Source organism: Acipenser ruthenus, chromosome 7, assembly GCF_902713425.1.
Source record: "Acipenser ruthenus chromosome 7, fAciRut3.2 maternal haplotype, whole genome shotgun sequence".
NCBI classification, from domain to species: domain Eukaryota; kingdom Metazoa; phylum Chordata; class Actinopteri; order Acipenseriformes; family Acipenseridae; genus Acipenser; species Acipenser ruthenus.
Window position 1 is genome coordinate 21,406,543 of NC_081195.1, and position 19,435 is coordinate 21,425,977.

General features: G+C 39.3%; 1 protein-coding gene across 2 annotated transcripts in view; it reads left to right on the forward strand.

Moving 5' to 3' along the window:
* The window catches only part of LOC117414908 (mitogen-activated protein kinase kinase kinase 2-like), a 67,613-nt gene that overhangs the window by 28,315 nt on the left and 19,863 nt on the right, over window positions 1-19,435 (forward strand). For both annotated transcript variants that reach the window (XM_059026587.1, XM_059026586.1), the window contains exons 7-10: window positions 7,840-7,921; window positions 9,394-9,524; window positions 12,855-12,934; window positions 13,369-13,436. In XM_059026587.1, coding sequence (XP_058882570.1) covers window positions 7,840-7,921; window positions 9,394-9,524; window positions 12,855-12,934; window positions 13,369-13,436 — 361 coding nt within the window. The remainder of the gene's footprint in view (window positions 1-7,839; window positions 7,922-9,393; window positions 9,525-12,854; window positions 12,935-13,368; window positions 13,437-19,435) is intronic.

Below are 19,435 nucleotides of genomic sequence, written 5' to 3' on the forward strand. Positions count from 1 at the left end.
GGAGGGGGCGTGTCTTGTTTGCTGCATTTACAAAAAAAAAAAATAGAATATTTTACGTTATGTTTAGGGCTTCTGATTTTCGGTTTTAACCGATAAAACACCCCTGATACAAAAAAAATGAAATCGGTGGATAGCCAATAAACACTGGAAAACACCGGAAAAACTGTGGAAATGGTTAATCTATTCATGTTGACTTTACCCTTTTCCCATTTAAAAAAATTAAAACATACTACAAAAATAATAAATACATTTCCCAGTGTTGCTGGGCAATGTCCCACCTTCCTGACTTGTATCTATCATTGATTTGGACCCTATAAACAGTGCTGGCCAGGCAGCAAAAAGAAGGGAGGTCATGATCGTTGGGGACTCCATATTGAGAAACACAGCAAGTTCAGTTTGCAGTTTGGACCCCCATACTACAACAGTGTGCTGCCTTCCAGGAGCCTCTGTCAAGCACATCACTGAGAACGTGGACAGGCTCCTAGAACGAACAGGAGACGACCCGGTAGTAGCCGTCCACATCGGTACAAACAACATTGGAAGAGACAAGCCAAGATCTCTGCAAAACAAATTCAGAGAGCTAGGAAGGAAATTAAAAAGACAAGACCAAAACTGTGGTATTTTCTGGGATACTGCCGGCACCTTGCAAAGGAGCATACAGACAGCTGGAAATACATAATCAAAATGCATGGCTGAAATCGTGGTGCACACAGGAAGGCTTCACCTTTCTTGAACATTGGAGCACATTCTACGACAAGGACTATCTATATAGGTGGGACAGACTGCACTTAAACAGAAAGGGAACCAATCTACTCGGAGAAAGGATCCTTGAAGAGGTCCAGAAGCATTTAAACTAGAAAGGAAGGGGGGAGAAAACAAAAAAACAGAAGGGAGACCACATCAAAACAAGGGCAACAACTCAGGTAAGACAACTATTAAATGTATTTATCTTAATGCTAGAAGTCTCAGAAACAAAATGTTAGAAATTGAAGCTACTGCACTAACAAGTAACTACGATGTGATAGGTGTTACAGAAACTTGGTTGTCTGAGAGTGATGGAGACGAATATAATATTAGTGGATACACACTGTATAGGAAAGACAGACGGGACAGAAGAGGCGGAGGGGTAGCGCTATACATAAGAAATAGTCTTGAAGCCCAGGTGTTAAATCAGGACAAAGAAAACAATGCAGAATCAATATGGGTCAGAATAATGGACGCAAATTCAAAGGGCATAATAATAGGAGCATGCTATAGACCGCCAAATTCAGACGCCAAGCAAAATAATCTGTTATACAATGACATTCGAAATGCGTGTAGAAAAGGAGAAGCCATACTAATGGGGGATTTCAACTTCCCCCATATAAAATGGGAAAACCTGGTGGGGAGCAAGACGGACGAAATTGAAATGGTGGAAATTACAAATGACTGCTTCCTAACACAATTTGTCAAGGCACCGACCAGAGGGGAGGCATGCCTTGATTTAGTCTTTTCAAATAATGAAGACAGAATAACTAAAACACAGGTCAGAGAGCCATTGGCAAACTCAGACCACAACATGGTCTCATTTGAAGTATTTTTTAAAACCCCAAAAGTAATGACTAAAGCTAAGGTTTACAATTTTAGAAAAGCAAACTATGAAGGTATGAAACAGAGACAAACAGAAGTAGATTGGAGTAAAATAGAGAGAACATCCACAGAAAAAGGATGGCTGTTTTTTAAAAATGTAATACTAGATGCGCAAAACAATTACATCCCAAAAGTAGACAAATCTAAATCTAAAACAAAATGGCCAAAATGGTTTAATAGATCAATTAAAAAAAATATTCAGCAAAAAAAGGCACTTTGCAGAGCGTCTAAAAGGGACCAAAAACAAAGTACACAGAAAGAGTACTTGGAACTGCAAATACAAGTCAAAAAGGAAGTTAGAAAGAGATAGTATAGTAAGCAAACTTGTTAAATTTGCAGATGACACAAAAATAGGAGGAGTGGCAAACACTGTTGCAGCAGCAAAGGTCATTCAAAATGATCTAGACAGCATTCAGAACTGGGCAGACACATGGCAAATGACATTTAATAGAGAAAAGTGTAAAGTACTGCACGCAGGCAATAAAAATGTGCATTATAAATATCATATGGGAGATACTGAAATTGAAGAAGGAATCTATGAAAAAGACCTAGGAGTTTATGTTGACTCAGAAATGTCTTCATCTAGACAATGTGGGGAAGCTATAAAAAAGGCCAACAAAATGCTCGGATATATTATGAGGAGGGTTGAATTTAAATCAAGGGAAGTAATGTTAAAACTTTACAATGCATTAGTAAGACCTCACCTAGAATATTGTGTTCAGTTCTGGTCACCTTGTTACAAAAAGGATATTGCTGCTCTAGAAAGAGTGCAAAGAAGAGCAACCAGAATTATCCCGGGTTTAAAAGGCATGTTGTATGCAGACAGGCTAAAAGAATTGAATCTATTCAGTCTTGAACAAAGAAGACTACGCAATGATCTGATTCAAGAATTCAAAATCCTAAAAGGTATAGACAATGTCGACCCAGGGGACTTTTTTGACCTGAAAAAAGAAACAAGGACCAGGGGTCACAAATGGAGATTAAATAAAGGGGCACTCAGAACAGAAAATAGGAGGCACTTTTTTACACAGAGAATTGTGAGGGTCTGGAACCAACTGTCCAGTAATGGGATCCTTCAAGAAGCTGCTTGATGAGATTCTGGGATCAATAAGCTACTAACAACCAAACGAGCAAGATGGGCTGAACGGCCTCCTCTCATTTGTAAACTTTCTTATGTTCTTATGTTCTTATACCGCCTATAAAAAAATAAGTACACGGAAAATAAAATATACTTGGGGTCAAAATAATATGGTTTAGTATACTGACAGTATAAATCATACTATTTTGACCCCAAGTATACTTTTAGTACACCTTTTTTATAATGGACAATAAATGAATCAAAATAAAACAGGTCATTATCGCACAAACCCATGTCCAGCTTCATTCATGCCACACCTTTGTTCTGCACTCTCCGTGGGTTTCCTGCCCCAGCGATTTAATTCCTCGTTCTTGCCCACTACTGTTTTCACCACATTTCCCCCTCCTACCTATTGTGTCTCCTTAATGTCCTCTTTACTAGGGATGTCACGGCATACCAGTTTTACGGTAAACTGTGGTATAAACTGCCACGGTTTTGAAACCGCAACAGTTTTTCTATACCATGATTACCGAGTTCACAGTATCGGCGCTTTTTTGTATTCACCGTTTGTCCAGCGGTGAGCCGCACCGGCATTTTGGAGTTTTGTTTGTTTGTTTCCCGATAATTTTAGTTTATGAATGAGCAAGACAGCGATGCAACAACTGTTTCAGCCAATTGCCGTGCAGGTGCTGGCATTTAGCATTTCAACCAATTGGCACTAAGCAATACTATGCAAGGTCGGGCGTTCATGGTTTCAACCCATCGCTAATCGTATCAGCACCTGCTGTAAGAGACGGCATTTACTGTATTATGCTTTCGCCAACTGTGATGTCGGATGGCAAACCTTAAAAATAAATCTCTAACTTATAAAACACCACATTTAAAACAATCAAGAATAAAATATTTTACGGTGTTGTCGTAGCAGTAGTAGCTGAGAGACGCCGGGGCTCCGGCAGCATGTGCATAAACTCTAGGATTACAGTACAGCATAAACTCCAGGTGAGATTTTGTGCAAACAGCAGAGCCCTCCAAGAAAATAGTTTGAACACTAATTTGGAGAAAGTATAGTAATGCGCGTTTTTATTTATTTCACGCCTCATTAATGCAGTGGTTTCATTTGCATGGTAGGTTCTATACTGTCATTTATAAATTCTGTGACGTGTATAGAATACGTTATAATTCAAGCTGTGTGATTTGTCCCAGTGCTAAACAAAACAATTGTGTTGCATGTTTGGTTTTGCCAAGATCGTAACGTATTGCCACTGCATCATAAAGAAAATACAGCTGCATAAGGATTATACCTTTCTACCACAGAATATATTCTTAAAAAATTGCGTGAGAGAAGTGGCTTATGAACAGTAAGTACACAGCTTTATTATTATGTATACTATTTAAGTAAGCTGCCAAATGCCCTGGGAAAATATAAATCAAATTCTGTTTTTACATAGCATGTGTAAACTGTACTGTATTACTGTAGATACCCTACCCCCTTTGCAACCTAGTTTTTATTTTGCCTCTTGAAAATCAGACTGTTAGCACACAGAAAGCGCGTTTTCACCACGTATTGTTTTTTTTAAACTTGTTTTTAGTGGAATCGCTATAATCTTTACAACATAGAACATACAGTATGCATTGTGATTAAATGCCTACACAAGAGGACATTTGAATTGTGAATTTTCATTTATGCAGATCTAGACAGTGTCTGACTGCCTAATAAACATTGCTGATTTAAAATGTAAATCCATACCTGCAACATGTCCGCCTTGCTGTTCCATTTAACTCAGATACTGTAATAAAATAAGCATGCAGTCGTGTTGCTGTTAACAGTACACTGACTAGCGAACTTCCTTCTTGTTAAAATAATTTGCTGTACATTAACATATTTTTTTCATTTATTTACACGTTCAATAGTCAATTATGTATGTGGGTGTGTGCAAATTTATTAAAACAACCCTCTACGTCTGTAATTTGATTTGTTGTACAATGTATAGCACCTTTTTCATTTGCAAATGGAGATTTCAAAGCCAGACCAGTTCATTAGTGTGGTATAATTAAATACAAACATTCTGCTGTAATATTTTGTGTTTCAAATTGTTGGAAACTTTTTATTTTCTCAACAAAGTTTTTTTTTTGGTTAAAAAATGATTTGACCATAGTGTATTTCTTTAAGTAACCATTTAAAAACGGATTACAAAAAATGACAGTATACCACGGTATGGCGATAACCGTGGTATATTTTTTGACGGTTACCATACCGACAAAAATTTATACCGTGACATCCATATATATATATATATATATATATATATATATATATATATATATATATATATATATATATATATATATATATATATATATTTTTTTTTTTTTTTTTTTATCTACTGGCGAAATGTTTTTGACAGTTGGTGCTTAACACATACTGAATTATTTTAGCCCCGAATTTTAGCATTTTTTGTCATAGAAGAGACATATTTCACGTATTTTATTACGTTACCATAGGCTACTTTTTTTTTTTTTTTTTTTTTAAATCAATCCCATTCACTTGCTAGATTGTTTGTTGATATGGTTAATCGTGCTATGTTTAAACATGTTTAGTACTGTACTAAAGAAATACATCATCAGACTACAGGGACCACATGTCGCTAGAGTAAAAATTCCAATTCAGAACAATACAAAATGTAAACAGTAGCTTTGAACTCGCACAATGTACAAATATTATTTTTTTAAAGCTTATGGTTGAAATTAATTACAAAAAATAAACTCCTCCCCTACAACCACTAGAACTGTGATGGCTATATTCCCTGAATAACTCATGTAGATTTGAATATAATTAATTACATTTTAATATATGAATATAAAGAAACTCATTTGGCAAGGGTAGCTCAAAAATGACATCTGAAAATCCCATGTAGTCGGAGAACTCGTGCCACAGGAGAGGCTACAGGAATATAAAAAAATAAAATAAAATGATTAAAGCACCAGAGGGTTACTTGTGTTTTCATTTGTTGTACAGTACGTTATTACGTTCAAACTTGCGTATAAAACAACGTTTTATTTAAGTGAGGTTATTTTAGACACCTTGTTTATCTAGTTTGGAATCTCTCACTCACTTTGTCTGAAGCCGTCACTCGTTTCCACCGAAATATCTTCATAATGACAGTACACAGTATGTACTACTATAATCTTAAAAAAATCTCAGTGCCAAAAAGTAACATTGCAAAAGTGTTAAATTAGGCAGCCTGTTTATTTTCCAGTATGTTAGAGGGAAAAAAAGCACTGGGATCCTCAGTGTTACGATAAATTCTCTTAAGCACTGTCACTAGAAAACAAAATAAATTAATCAAACCTCACAACAAAGCTTAACATCGCATGTAGCTAATGTCTGTGTTATCATTATATATCTTTATAATTGCAGAATTTATCACAATATTGCATGTTTCTATTGCAGAACGAACCTTCTGAATAACCACGTGTCTAGAAAGATCATTTACCTGACTGTTGGTTGGATTTATTTACATTTTTTTATATACACGTATATATTTGTTTTACATTTGACCCATTAACACCAGTGATTGTTATAAAGAAAATAAAAATGTGTTGTCATATAAGAAAACAGAATCTTAAAAAACAAATGGGACTGCAGGAAATACTATCCATATAATATTGAAAAATGACCAAATTAAGAAAGAAAAGGAAATAATATATATATATCTGTTTATTCTACCAAGATTGATATTGAATATAACCATTACAAAACAGTAATACTGACTGTATATTGAAACAAAATCAGATAAAAAGAAACCTGGGGGGGGTGTATTGTGTACATAATGAAACCAAAATTACTGTTATTGTTAAACAACTCTCTTCCCTCTCTGCTTTATCGGACGGCCCTCCGTTGTCGCGCTCTGTGTTTACGTCTATTCAACACAATTGCTGTCTGTAATGCTGCAGTTCCCTCATTGACCACAATAAAAATGTCGTGGGAAGGCAGCATGAGAGTAGGGTGAAATGTGCAGGTGAGTAGCGTGAAGACTGAGTGAAAGCTGCAGGAAGGCAATGTGTTGGTGGTCTGAGCTTGCACGAATCACGTTACAATCACGCTGCATGTACTATATGAGGTGAACCCCTCATGCCACGTGCTGTGTGCCATTGTACCTCACCTTTAAGGAGCACTGAAATAACAAGCTCCAAAAATGTAAATAAATTAACAAGTAAACAACGATGGCCCTAAATCTAAGTGAACTTAAAAATAGTCACAGTAATTCTGGTAAATAACACAGCATGTGAACAAAATAACTGAAGCAAACTGATTTTTGTTTAATTTTGACAAAAGAACATCACACCTTTAAACTGAATGACACTGTTTGCATTAGCAGTAGAGAAAGACAGTTACTAATTATTACTTGAATGATAGACCCTTTAGTCAGATATTACATGTTCATCACAAAGCCCCACTGAATGAACTGTAAAGCAAAGGATGTCATACAGTAGTTTAAGTAGTTTAGTTTAAGTAAAATGTTTTTTTTTTTTTCAGGCATAAACAGTACATAAAATTAGAAATCGCATATAAAAATAATAATAATTAATCCCTGTCGTTGTTTCTTCTTCACAATAAAATACACATTTTCAAGTAATAGCATTACTGAGGTTTAATTATGCTTTTTTATTTGCTGAAAAGCAAGTGAAAACTGTCAAATTTAACTAAATGTTGACCACTATACATAACATTTCTCTTGCAAGTTGGGCCCGTGTTAGACAGCATGTGGAGTGATGTACCTGCATCTGTACCACCCCCGATCCCACACATCAGACAAAGCAGTTTTTTTCTGGCAAGGTGGTAAAACACAACACTTTAAGATTGTCAAATTAATAAAATGCAGTATTATAAGACAGGTGGGCATGACCTTCATGGAACACACATTCCCTGTTGTTATTGGCTCCTCAATTTAACTGCCAATGATAGCAGGCGAATTGAAATCAGTTGGGAAACTGCCATGGTAGTAATTCAACTAACAGATTGTGATCTGTGCCGTTTTTCAATTTCTTTAACCGGCAAAATGTGAGGTGGCCTACCGGGCTACTGGTGGTGCAATTTTGGAGGCCCAAATAACTCAGACTTGTTTTTTCAGGTTTCAACCAATAATATGGAATTGGATGACGATAACACAGTGTTTAGAAGCTCTGAGAAGAAAATACCCCATCCTTTAATAGGTATGTTAGAAGCTCTGAGAAGAAAATACCCCATCCTTTAATAGGTATGTTTTCTCTGGAAATGCAGGAAGTGTCATCACCGCTCTTAGAAGTAGTTTAAATTCAGCAATCTATTTCCCAATACAGAGCAGGTTAGCTGGTGTCAAAGCTGATTATCCCTGGTGACTTCAATGTAGTGTAGCAGTATGTCTGTATGTTTGTATTTCATTCTTACATTTTTACTTATATCTTGAAATACACTCTTCTACTGGGGAAATCCCTTAGCATAAGACAGAAGATATTGAAGGTATTAGTATTTTGCTTAAGTTATGACCTCTAATTACAGTGATCCCCCTTTATAAGAACCAGTTATAATGCAACATGTTCTTGGCTCCCCCATGACGCTGTTCCACTACCGCTGTGAGTCTTGTTATGGAGCGGCCTTGTAACTATAATTCCTGACCATACCGTTATAAAGGGGGAGCACGGTTGTTGGGTAGAAGATTATCTTGGTAATAATACCTGGATTTCTATCATATTTTGGTTATACAAATACAGTTGCTGATTGGCACCCTACATTTAATATAAGAAAACATGTTAAATACAAGCATTTAGAGAACATTAGCCACTAATTAATATAACAAAGACCAAAATACACAATTTATGTTTATGTTTAGTTTAACTAACAATCTATAAAAAAAGCACTTAAGCATTTTCAAATATTAGTTCATGACAAAAGTATTGGTAAAAATGTAATAGAACTAATTAAAAAATATATTTGTTGATTTAAAAACCATTGCACAGTAATTAAGCTACATTCAAATTTTAGAAGCATCATACATAATAGTGCACGAAAGAACTGTACAAAGGTACCTGAACACAGAAGAGTTGTATGCACGTAGATCTCACTGCAAACCACTTTTAAAGGAATTGTGTTAAGCAAGCCATCTATAATTTGCCAAGAAATATGAACAGGAATCTGAAGCAATCTTCAACAAAATGCTCTGGTCCATTGAGACTAAAATATAACGGAACTGAAAGAAATATACAAGACAGAATGGGTCCAGATTTCATCAACAAGATGTAACATACTGTTTAAGACATCTGAAAGCTGTAACGAAAGCAACATATACTTTTATCATGAACAGATACTTTCAATGAAATACATTTTTTTTATATAAAGATTATTTGTTAAATTACAAGATTGTTTATTTTGCTTTGCTTGTTTTATTAAAAAGTGGTTCAAGTTTACAAAAGTTTACTTTAATCTGTAACCTTGAATTATGGTATAAGCCTAGGGTGCCAGTACTTTTATCTGGGACTGTAGTTCACAGCTGATCACTAGGTTTTGGATCTGCAAAATTATGTATTTTTTGCTGTTCGTACTAATTCCCTTCCTCCCCTTCCGATTGTCCCGTTCTCTGTGAATCTAGAAGTATATCTCTTGCACAGTATTGGAAGTGCCTATTTTCAGTACTGTCCTCTGTCCGCAGGTACTCACTCCACAGACCGCAGCTCTCCCCCTCCAGGGTACGTACCAGACGCCCAGCAGCAAGTAGCCCACAAGGGATCCTTTACCAGCATCAATAGCGAAGGGGAGTTTATTCCAGAAAGCATGGACCAGGTAGGGACTTCTGCACTTGGTGCCCATTCCACTGCCCAGGTTGGATTTATGAAATTTAGATTTACAGCCTTAGTGAATGTAGCTAATGAGCAAGGCTGTATTTTTTTTTTTTTTTCACGATTTCCGTGAAATTTACTCTTTTTCCGTGTAATATGTAGTTCCCAGTGAAAATTCCCATTTCTGAAAGAATAGTGTAAATATACAGTAGTTTGCAGAAGCATTTACCCCTCTGCAAAGTTTTCACATTTTGTTGAATTACAAATAATCTATGCACAGTTTTTGAAACAAACTTTTTTTTTATTCAAAGCTGTAGTGGTTAAACTGAACACTGTTATATGAGGAGGAGGTTAAATGTCAGCAAAACTTGCAAAGAAAATGTACAAAATGAAATTTACTGGTTGCATAAGTATTCAGCCCCTTAAGTCAGTAATTGGTAGAAGCACCTTTTGCAGCAATTACTGCTAGGTGTCTTTTTGGATAGGTCTCTACTAGCTTTGCACAGTAGGATGGTGACATTTTTGCCCATTCTTCACGGGAAAATTGCTCCATTTGTGATAAGTTTGTTGGGGATCGTCGATGGACTGCAATCTTCAAGTCTCGCCATACATTTTCAATTGGATTCAAGTCAGGACTTTCACTGGGCAACTCAAGAACATTAATTCTCTTCTTGTTCAATCACTCCAGTGAGGCTTTGGCTTTGTGCTACGGGTCATTGTCCTGCTGAAATGTGAATTTCCTCCCCAGTTTCTTGGCTGAATCAAACAGGTTTTCCTCAAGGATTCGCCTGTACTTTGCACCATCCATTCTCCCCTTTATCCTGACAAGCTTCCCAGTCCCTGCTGAAGAGAAGCATCCCCATAACATGATGCTGCCACCACCATGCTTGATAGTTGGGATGGTGCTGACTGGGTGATGTGCAGTGTTGGGCTTGGGCCAGACGTAACGCTTGGAATTTAGACTGAAACGTTCAATTTTTCGTCTGACCACAAAACCTTTTTCCACATGTCTGCAATATCATCTACATGCTTTTTCGCAAACTCCATACATGCTTTAAGACGAGGCTTTTTGAGTAATGGCGTCTTTCTTGCCACCCGTCCATACAGGCCAGATTTGTGTAGGGACCGGCTTATTGTTAATGTGTGAACACTGACTCCCATCTCAGACACAGAACTTTGCAGATCTCTCAAGGTCATTGTTGGCCAGAGGTCATTGAATACTTCTGCAAACCACTGTACATATTTTTATATCTTAAATAAATGCAGCAAACATCCTACCTGTTACACTGCATTTAGGCACCTGGCAGCTGGTTTAGTTTGCTTCCGGTAAATTATTGAGCACACTGCATAGTTTAAAATGTCTTCAACGAAAAAGACACCAGCTGCATCAAAGATTGTAAATATTTCTGCTAAAGATCTAGTACAAGACAAGGACATTTCACGTGTCTGTTGTTATTTCACATTTATTTGTGTTTTTATTTTGTTTGATAATTCACTGATGGTTAAAATATAATGTCTTTAACACTAGAAGGACCGGAGATATACGCAAACATAGAAGCCCTGCAGCAGTCTTTCTGACGGTTGTATTCAAAACACTGTAAATGGTATAACAAAAGGAGAAAGAGTCGGATGTAATTAGTTTTTTTTTATTTTTTTATTGCGTATGTCACAAACATCTGACCAACCGAAGCATATATATATTTGAACTTTTATTTTACAAATCAAAACAAGAAAATGTAAGTAAATAAACATCTGAACAGACATCGGTTTACAACATAAATATTTATAAAACTGAAACAATAGCAGTACATTTTTAACTTAACAGCAATCAGTTTATTATCAGATGAGCAAAAGCAAGTGAACAACGTAGATAAATAAACTTAGAAAAAGACATTTTACAGAAGCACACAGCACAAGAAGTTATAAAAAAGTCTAATTTCTTTTTCTTTTTTTCTACAAAAGGGTATTCCTTTACTTTGAGTCTAAGGCTGTTCACAATCAACACAGATAATGTGCTTCTCCATGCCACCTTTCTGCACAGGGCACAGCTCACTTTGACATGAAGGAATTTATTTATTTATATATTAATATTGTATGAAACTGAAGATGATCCTGTATGAAGAGAAATAAGCTAACTTACTTTAAGAAAGGGATGTACTGTATTGTATATCGTATGTTCATCCACAGCTTCAAAACACTCATAAATCTTACGTAAAACTATAAAAAAATAAAAAAAACACTATGTGCAATTCTACCCATAGACCATGTTTATTTCGTTTTCATCCCTTCATGTAAAAACGAGACTACTTGGTTATTCTGAGATAAAAATATATATATATTTTTTTAGAAATGTTAATGCGGTAGCGTAATAAATACATGCCGACCATGTGTTTTAAATTAAATTACCATCCAATTTATTGATTTTATATGTCAAAAGTACAAAAACTGATGGTCATTTTCTATACCTTGATGGGGTTGTATTTCGGCTTGGGGTCCTTTTTTAGATAGGTAGATAGATAAAAAACATCCTTGTTACTGCCCCAGCTTCATTGGGGCGTGTCTCTTCAGGAATGCAGGTAGGAAAAAAAATGTTTGCCTCCTGTCGGTGATCAGAGAGACATGACATATCTCTGATCTCAAACACGAATCCATTAAGCAACCATCTTGAAAATAACTTTGAGAGAGAGTTTGTCAGGTACCTTATTTAAATAGTTGTAGCAACACGTGGGGACGTATAACGCTATATTTTTCTGAACCATGCTACTTACTCTATCGAAATATCTAAGTGGCCTGCAGTTCTTAACCACCTGTAATATTCAAACGCTTGAATGTACACACGACAAAAACCGACATTGGAAATAAAAATAACCTAAAAACTACAAATCTATTCAAATTCTAACCACCGTGGGAAATTAAGTCAGCAGACACCGTAACCTTGGCAAAAATGGCATTATAATTCATATGGTATAATAAGTCATAAGGGGAAATGTTTATATTTTGACCCCCCTTTATCTTTTAAAATACGAATCCTACTGAAATATTTAATGAGACAATGTCACAAAGTGTTTGTTACAAAGATCATCACTCTACCTTACCACTGCTGAGCTATTACTGGTTGAAAATCAGAGTTTAACATAGAAACAAAGCTGAAACCATAAATAAAGCACCACTTTATTGTATTTCAGACTTCCTAGCTCCTTGCAGTTGCTTGGAAAGTAAGGGTCTTAAGGCCCACAGCTAACTGGCAGTGTGCTGGCAGTAGTGTCGTTGTTCAGGTCCCTGGAGTAGCTGGAGTCTCCAGCTTCATCATCCTCATCTTTATTTCTTTTTGTAGATGTTGGATCCTCTATCAATGAGCAGCCCTGAAAACTCAGCATCAGGAAGCTGCCCTTCACTAGACAGTCCTTTGGACAGGTAAGGACATAAAGGTATATACAAAGTAGCAGAGGGCAAGGGCCAAGAGTGGTTAAGACCCGAGGTTAGGTTTATTTTCCAAGATTGTATTGTATGTACCCCAACCTAATGGATCTTTAGCTGTGATTTAAAGTCAAATGTAAACTGATTGACCTGCAGTTGTGTATCAGTTGAATATGTACATTTTACTTTAAATGGGATTTCACGAGGAGCCATAGTTTGATGCTTCATCCCACTGAAAGGTGGACACCACAAACTGTAAAAGCAGTGTGTAATCCCTCACAATATCAAACACCTAAGTTGTTGAGTGATGGGCACATTATTTTACTTGCCTGTACGTTTCAGAGATAACCCCTAAAGAGTTAGGCTTGCCAGTTTACCTGAATTAAATTAAGCCTGTTTGTGATCTTAGTGTTTAGTGTTTTATTTCACAGTGAGAGTTACCCCAAATCCCGAATGCCCAGGGCCCAGAGCTATCCTGATAACCATCAAGAATTCTCAGGTAAGCTGCTTTCTCTTGCCTGAAAGCTGTGTTGGTGTTGTGGGGGGTGGGGGGTGGGGGGTGGGGTGGGGGGGGGTGGGGGGTGGGGTGGGGGGGGGGGGGGGGGTGAGAGACTCAGGATTTTTAATGTAAATAACCACTGTCCTGAGAAAAGCGGTTCTGCAGGAATGGGTTGGATTAAAAACATTAATAACATTTCAGTTCTCTACCACAGGGGTTCCCAAACTGTGGTCCGGGGCCCAAAGGTGGGCCGCGGGAGCAATGACATTATATGTATTTTTTTCTATTAATAGCGAAAAGCAGGTGCCAGCAGCAGCTGTAACTGTAGAAGAATAAAGTATAGCAAGGGAGTATTGGCGGACTGTCAATCAAAGCAGAAATTCACAAATTAGAGTTAACCGATTGCCTACCTGTAGGCAGGATGTAAAGCGAGAGCTCTGACAATAGGGCGGTGTTAAGGTCATGTGATCGCTCTGCTGGCAGATGTAAACATTGTGTTCAGTAATAATAAAATTACAATATGCCGAATCCGCTAACAAAGAATATGTTTTGCAAAGTGTAAAGAACAAAAAAGGCAGCTATAGGAGTTTGAATGCATTTGTTGAGGTGCTGGAATGGGTTTTTTCTTTTGTAGAAACATTTTCATACTAACTTTTGTACTTGATAACATTAATTTAAAAATTCAATTGATGGCTATGATGAATCAGTTTTTGGTGACTGTAACAGGGCGAGGAGCCCTGTACATTTATTGTTTATTTTTAGAACAGGGTTTCCCCCTCTGCCCCTGTGCAGATTGTTATTTTGTATTTGTTTTGTTTTATATATTTACAGTGCCTTACATAAGTATTCACCCCTTTTGGATTTTTCCACATTTTGTAGTGTTACAACCTGGAATTAAAATGGATTTAATTAGGAATTTTTGTCACTGATCTACACAAAATAGTCCATAATGTCGAAGTGGGGAAAAAAATCTACATATTTTTCAAAATTATTTACAAATAAAAAACGGAAAAGTCTTGATTGCATAAGTATTCACCCCCTTTGATGTGACACCCCTAAATAAGCTCTGGTGCAACCAATTGCCTTCAGAAGTCACATAATTAGTTGAAAGTCCACCTGTGTGCAATTAAAGTGTCACATGATCTCAGATTAAATACACCTGTTTCTGGAAGACCCCAGAGTTTGTTAGCGAGCATATCTAAACAAACAGCATCATCATGAAGACCAAGGAGCTATCAAAACAAGTCTGCGATAAAGTTCTGGAGAAGCTCCAATCAGGGTTGGGTTATAAAAAAATATCCCAAACTTTGAACATCATCCCAGAGCGCCGTTAAATCCATTATTAAAAAATGGAAAGAATATGGCACAACCGCGACTCTGCCTAGAGAAGGCCGTCAACCAAAACTCAGTGACCAGGTAAGGAGGGCATTAGTCAGAGAAGCAACCAAGAGGCCAATGGTAACTCTGAAGGCGCTGGAGAGATCCACAGCTGAGATGGGAGAAACCGTCCATGGGACAACTATAACCCGGACGCTTCACAAAGCTGGGCTTTATGGAAGAGTGGCGAGAAGAAAGCCTTTAACTGCAGAGTTTACGTTCCTGCTTCTTCCTTGACGTCACCGCACAGCCATCCTGTCGCACGTGGTGTGCTACGTGGGATCACCAGCGCCTCCTGGACGCAGGCAGAAGATGATACTGCAGGTTTTTTTTGTTTTTTGTTTTTCTAATTGCGAATGGAGTGAAAGGAGAGTGATGAAGGAGAATGGGAGGAAGAGCTGCAGACAGCAGGCACAGGAGGAGATCAGCTGAGAAGCCCTCTTCCACAGCATAAGCCAGGCGTACTGTTGCTGCATCTGTGGGGAGCGGGGGCATTTTCCAGTTAATTGCCTCCTCCCTGAAGTGTGGGATTACAGCTGCTGGAGGGGAGACAAGGGGGAGGAGTCGGTGCGTCCACAGCCCAAGAGGGAGGAGCCCGAGCGTCCTGCGCCTGAGCAGGAGGAGCCCGAGCGTCCTGCGCCTGAGCGGGAGGAGCCCGAGCGTCCTGCGCCTGAGCGGGAGGAGCCCGAGCGTCCTGCGCCTGAGCGGGAGGAGCCCGAGCGTCCACAGCCCAAGAGGGGGGAGTCGGTGCGTCCACAGCCCAAGAGGGGGGAGTCGGTGCGTCCACAGCCCAAGAGGGGGAAGGCCGAACGTCCACAGCCCAGGTATCTGCCAGCAGAGGAAGAATACCTGCTGGTTTCACCTCCACCGCCGTGGGAGGACTGCTGGTTGCTGACACCTCCACCAGCAAAGGGAGAGTACCTGCTGGTCCCACCACCACCTGAGAGAGAGGAGCAGGAGCTGCCTCTCTCTCCCGGACAGGACGGACCGGGACAAGATCCTGAGTGTCCGCTGCCGGCCTGTCGTGCATCGCCCGGGGATGCCAGTTCGCCACCGCCCGGGAATGCCACGCCCACTCCACTCAGGGATGCCACATCTGGATCACCTGGGGCTGCCTGTTGCTCCGCATCGCCTGTGGAGCCACCAGTTACAGGATACGAGGGAGAAGTGGAGCTCCCGCTGCCGCCTCCCGAGGGTCCTGCTTCGCCTGAGGTGGCCGGGGGTCCTGCTTCTCCTGGAGTCGCTACCAGTCCTGCCATGCAACAGGAAATATTGTGGTCGGAGCCCCGCAAAGGGGAGCTGCCGGCCATGAAGAAGGGGGGAGAGGTCAGGAGATCCCCCAGCCGCACTTTCGCGGCCGGAGATCGTGTGGCCAGCAACCCAGAAGAGGGAGCTGCTGGCCACAGAGAAGGCGGGGGAAGTCAGGAGACCACCCCTATGGGCAGCCGGGCGGCTGCCAAGATTTCTTTGGCCGGAGAAACCAGTGTGCGGTCAGCCTGGCCGTTACAGCTGTTGGGGTGGGAGGAGGACCTCCCACCGTGGCCGCCATCCTTGGCCCATTGCTGCCCCTGTTCTGGGTCTATCGAGAATTATCTATTATCAAGATAGCTAAATTTGAATTCTAGCTTTAAACTCAGAATGTTAATTGCCTTGTAAAACCCACATCAATTTGTATAAATCACATGCAACAAACAATTACTAATAGTGTTCATTAACTCAGCATGAATTGAAAGCAATAATACTTCCACGGCAAACTCCGGCACTGCTAGCTAATAGAAGACTGAATATATTTCAATCTCTGTCGACTTCAAATGTTCATCCAACTCTTTCTCTGGTGATCAATCGGGGCTAAGTTAGAGATTTGATTACAAGTACTTTTAGGATTTTGGACGTCTTACGCTGCAGACTCCCCCACCAAGGCAAACACTAGAGTAGTTATCTTGTATCAGATTTTCCGAAAACGGTATCTCTGTTCAAGCTAGTCGCAGGCTGGGTCTTCACATTTGTCAAAGTTCAGAGACTTGTTTGTGTGTCAGGAGCCTTGTGTTTCGTGTTGGGAACGCTGTTTGAAAGTTGCTTGTTCTTTTGTTATGCTTTCTTCACCCCTGTGATTGGATAGTTTGTTTATTTTGGGCTGTGCCCGAGTTCACGTGGGGAGTTTCCCATGGTTGTTCTCATTCCGAGACCTTCCCAGTGTTCTCAATAGGTCTGCTGTTTCGCCCCCTGTCAGCTGGATTTATGAGGTGTCCTGTCATCTCCCAGTAGTGTCAAGGCATTCAAAACCGTCTGGTTTTACCTTTTGAAAGACACCGCTGGCGCCACAGGATTTATTCAGCACTGGTGAAGATAAACCACTTGTCCAATATTTAGTTTATGACTCTTTAGACACGGAGAATGACTTAAGACAACGTCTCTGTATATTACAATTCAGTTAATTTCATAAACAGACTGATATTATGACCCGCTCGGACGCTGCAAAGTTATAAAATGAAGGATTACTAAAAATGAAGAAATACAGTAAATTAATTAATCATAGCCCAAAAATGTAATTTTAAAGACCACATGGAATGCTTTAAACTTCAGGTATTTTATATTTCACACAACCAGAAGCTGAAAAAAGGCATAGCAATTTTTCTTTTTTTATAGACTATAAAACTTTAAAAGAACATTGAAAGCTGTACAATGTGTGTAATACTGCCACAGTATCCATTATTCTAACTAGTATTAAGATCTATCCTTTGGTCAAAACAATGTGTGCTGCAACCAGCACTCCAGATAAGGTTTTGGGTCTGGGAGTAATTTACTTGTTAACCTTTAGGTATGGTTCAGGGGGCGGTACTAGGCCCATGCGCCCTGTCATCATCTTCCACCAATTAAATCTATTCTATATAGTCACTTTCATCTAGTTGTCTTGTGTTTTTTCGTTCAGGTGTAAACCAAAACGGACTGCAAGACCCATTGATATCTCTTAAAACCAGCAAAGAGCAATTCAAATGGAGTACTTGCATCAACTCTCTTCGGACTCAGACAACTCCCAGGATTTTGTGTCTGTAGCAGAACATTCCCTGCAGCTTCAAATCAGGGTCAAATTACCCCTCCATTTCTGTCTCCGCTCAGTGGCTCTGTGAGATCTGAACAGTTGCCTCCCAACCAAGCTTCTCACGGTACACCAGCTACCCAAGGAGCTAATCTTCGTCGTTCTAAATGACTCCAGGCTCAGGATGCACCTCCAGAGCGATTATACTGGAAGGACTGGACTTTAAATAAACTTATAAAGTCCCTTCTAAAAAACGGAAACGCAATCCCAGCAGGTAGCAAAAGAGAGTATCTCTTCATTCTCTATTGCAACTCCATCTCCGCAGAACCTGCCTTTCCTCCTAATAAAGCTCCTCAGCTACGCTCAGCTGTTCAGCAGCCCCAACCAGACAGAAGGCAGTCTGCGTACAATTCATCCCGACAGCCTGCACTTCAAAACAGCAGGAACCTGCTCCAGCCAGATCAATCCAACAAGAGCACTCCTTGATTTTTCAAGAGATTAAAACTTTTATGCAGCTGTTTGCCGACACATTATCCTCAGTCAATACCAAACTGAGTGATTTAGATAAAAGGGTGTCTAATATTGAACAAGAGAAGCAAACTTCAGCTCGTACAGTTTTCTCCTCTATTCCTACAGTAGCACCAGTTGCAGCTACAGCTACTTCCTGTTCAGCTTTAACATTGGATCCTCCCGTCTTCAACCTTGCCACTGCTTCAGCTTTTGGTTCCTTCTCCCCAACCACAGATGGGCGTCATTCAATAGCCCCGCAAATTCAGTGCATATAATTGAAGGCAAGGACATAAATCTTGTTTCATTACTACTGGCGACATCAGAATTCCTAGATCACAGAGTAGTAGATTGCTGAGATCTGTCAGTAACATTAAAATCAAGAGATCGCAGATTACTAAAAAATCTAACATTGGGGGAATTCATGCTTGCTTTCTCCATATTTAGAGATGTACTATAAGAACATAAGAACATAAGAAAGTTTACAAACGAGAGGAGACCGTTCGGCCCATCTTGCTTGTTTGGTTGTTAGTAGCTTATTGATCCCAGAATCTCATCAAGCAGCTTCTTGAAGGATCCCAGGGTGTCAACTTCAAGGTACAGCAGCAGTGTCCCCCATCTGGGATTGAACCCATGACCCTCCTTGTAATGCACATTTTTATTACCTGCGTGCAGTACCTTACACTTTTCTCTATTAAATGTAATTTGCCATGTGTCTGCCCAGTTCTCAGTGCTGTCTAGATCATTTTGAATGACCTTTGCTGCTGCAGCAGTGTTTGCCACTCCTCCTATTTTTGTGTCGTCTGCAAATTTAACATGTTTGCTTACTATACCAGGATCTAAATCATTAATGTAGATTTAGGAATAGCAGAGGACCTAATACTGATCCCTGTGGTACAATGGTTACCTCGCTCCATTTTGAGGTTTCTCCTCTAATCAGTACTATCTGCTTTCTACATGTTAACCACTCCCTAATCCATGTGCATGCATTTCCTTGAATCCCTACTGCATTCAGTTTGAGAATTAATCTTTCATGCGGGACTTTGTCAAAAGCTTTCTGGAAATCTAAATAAACCAT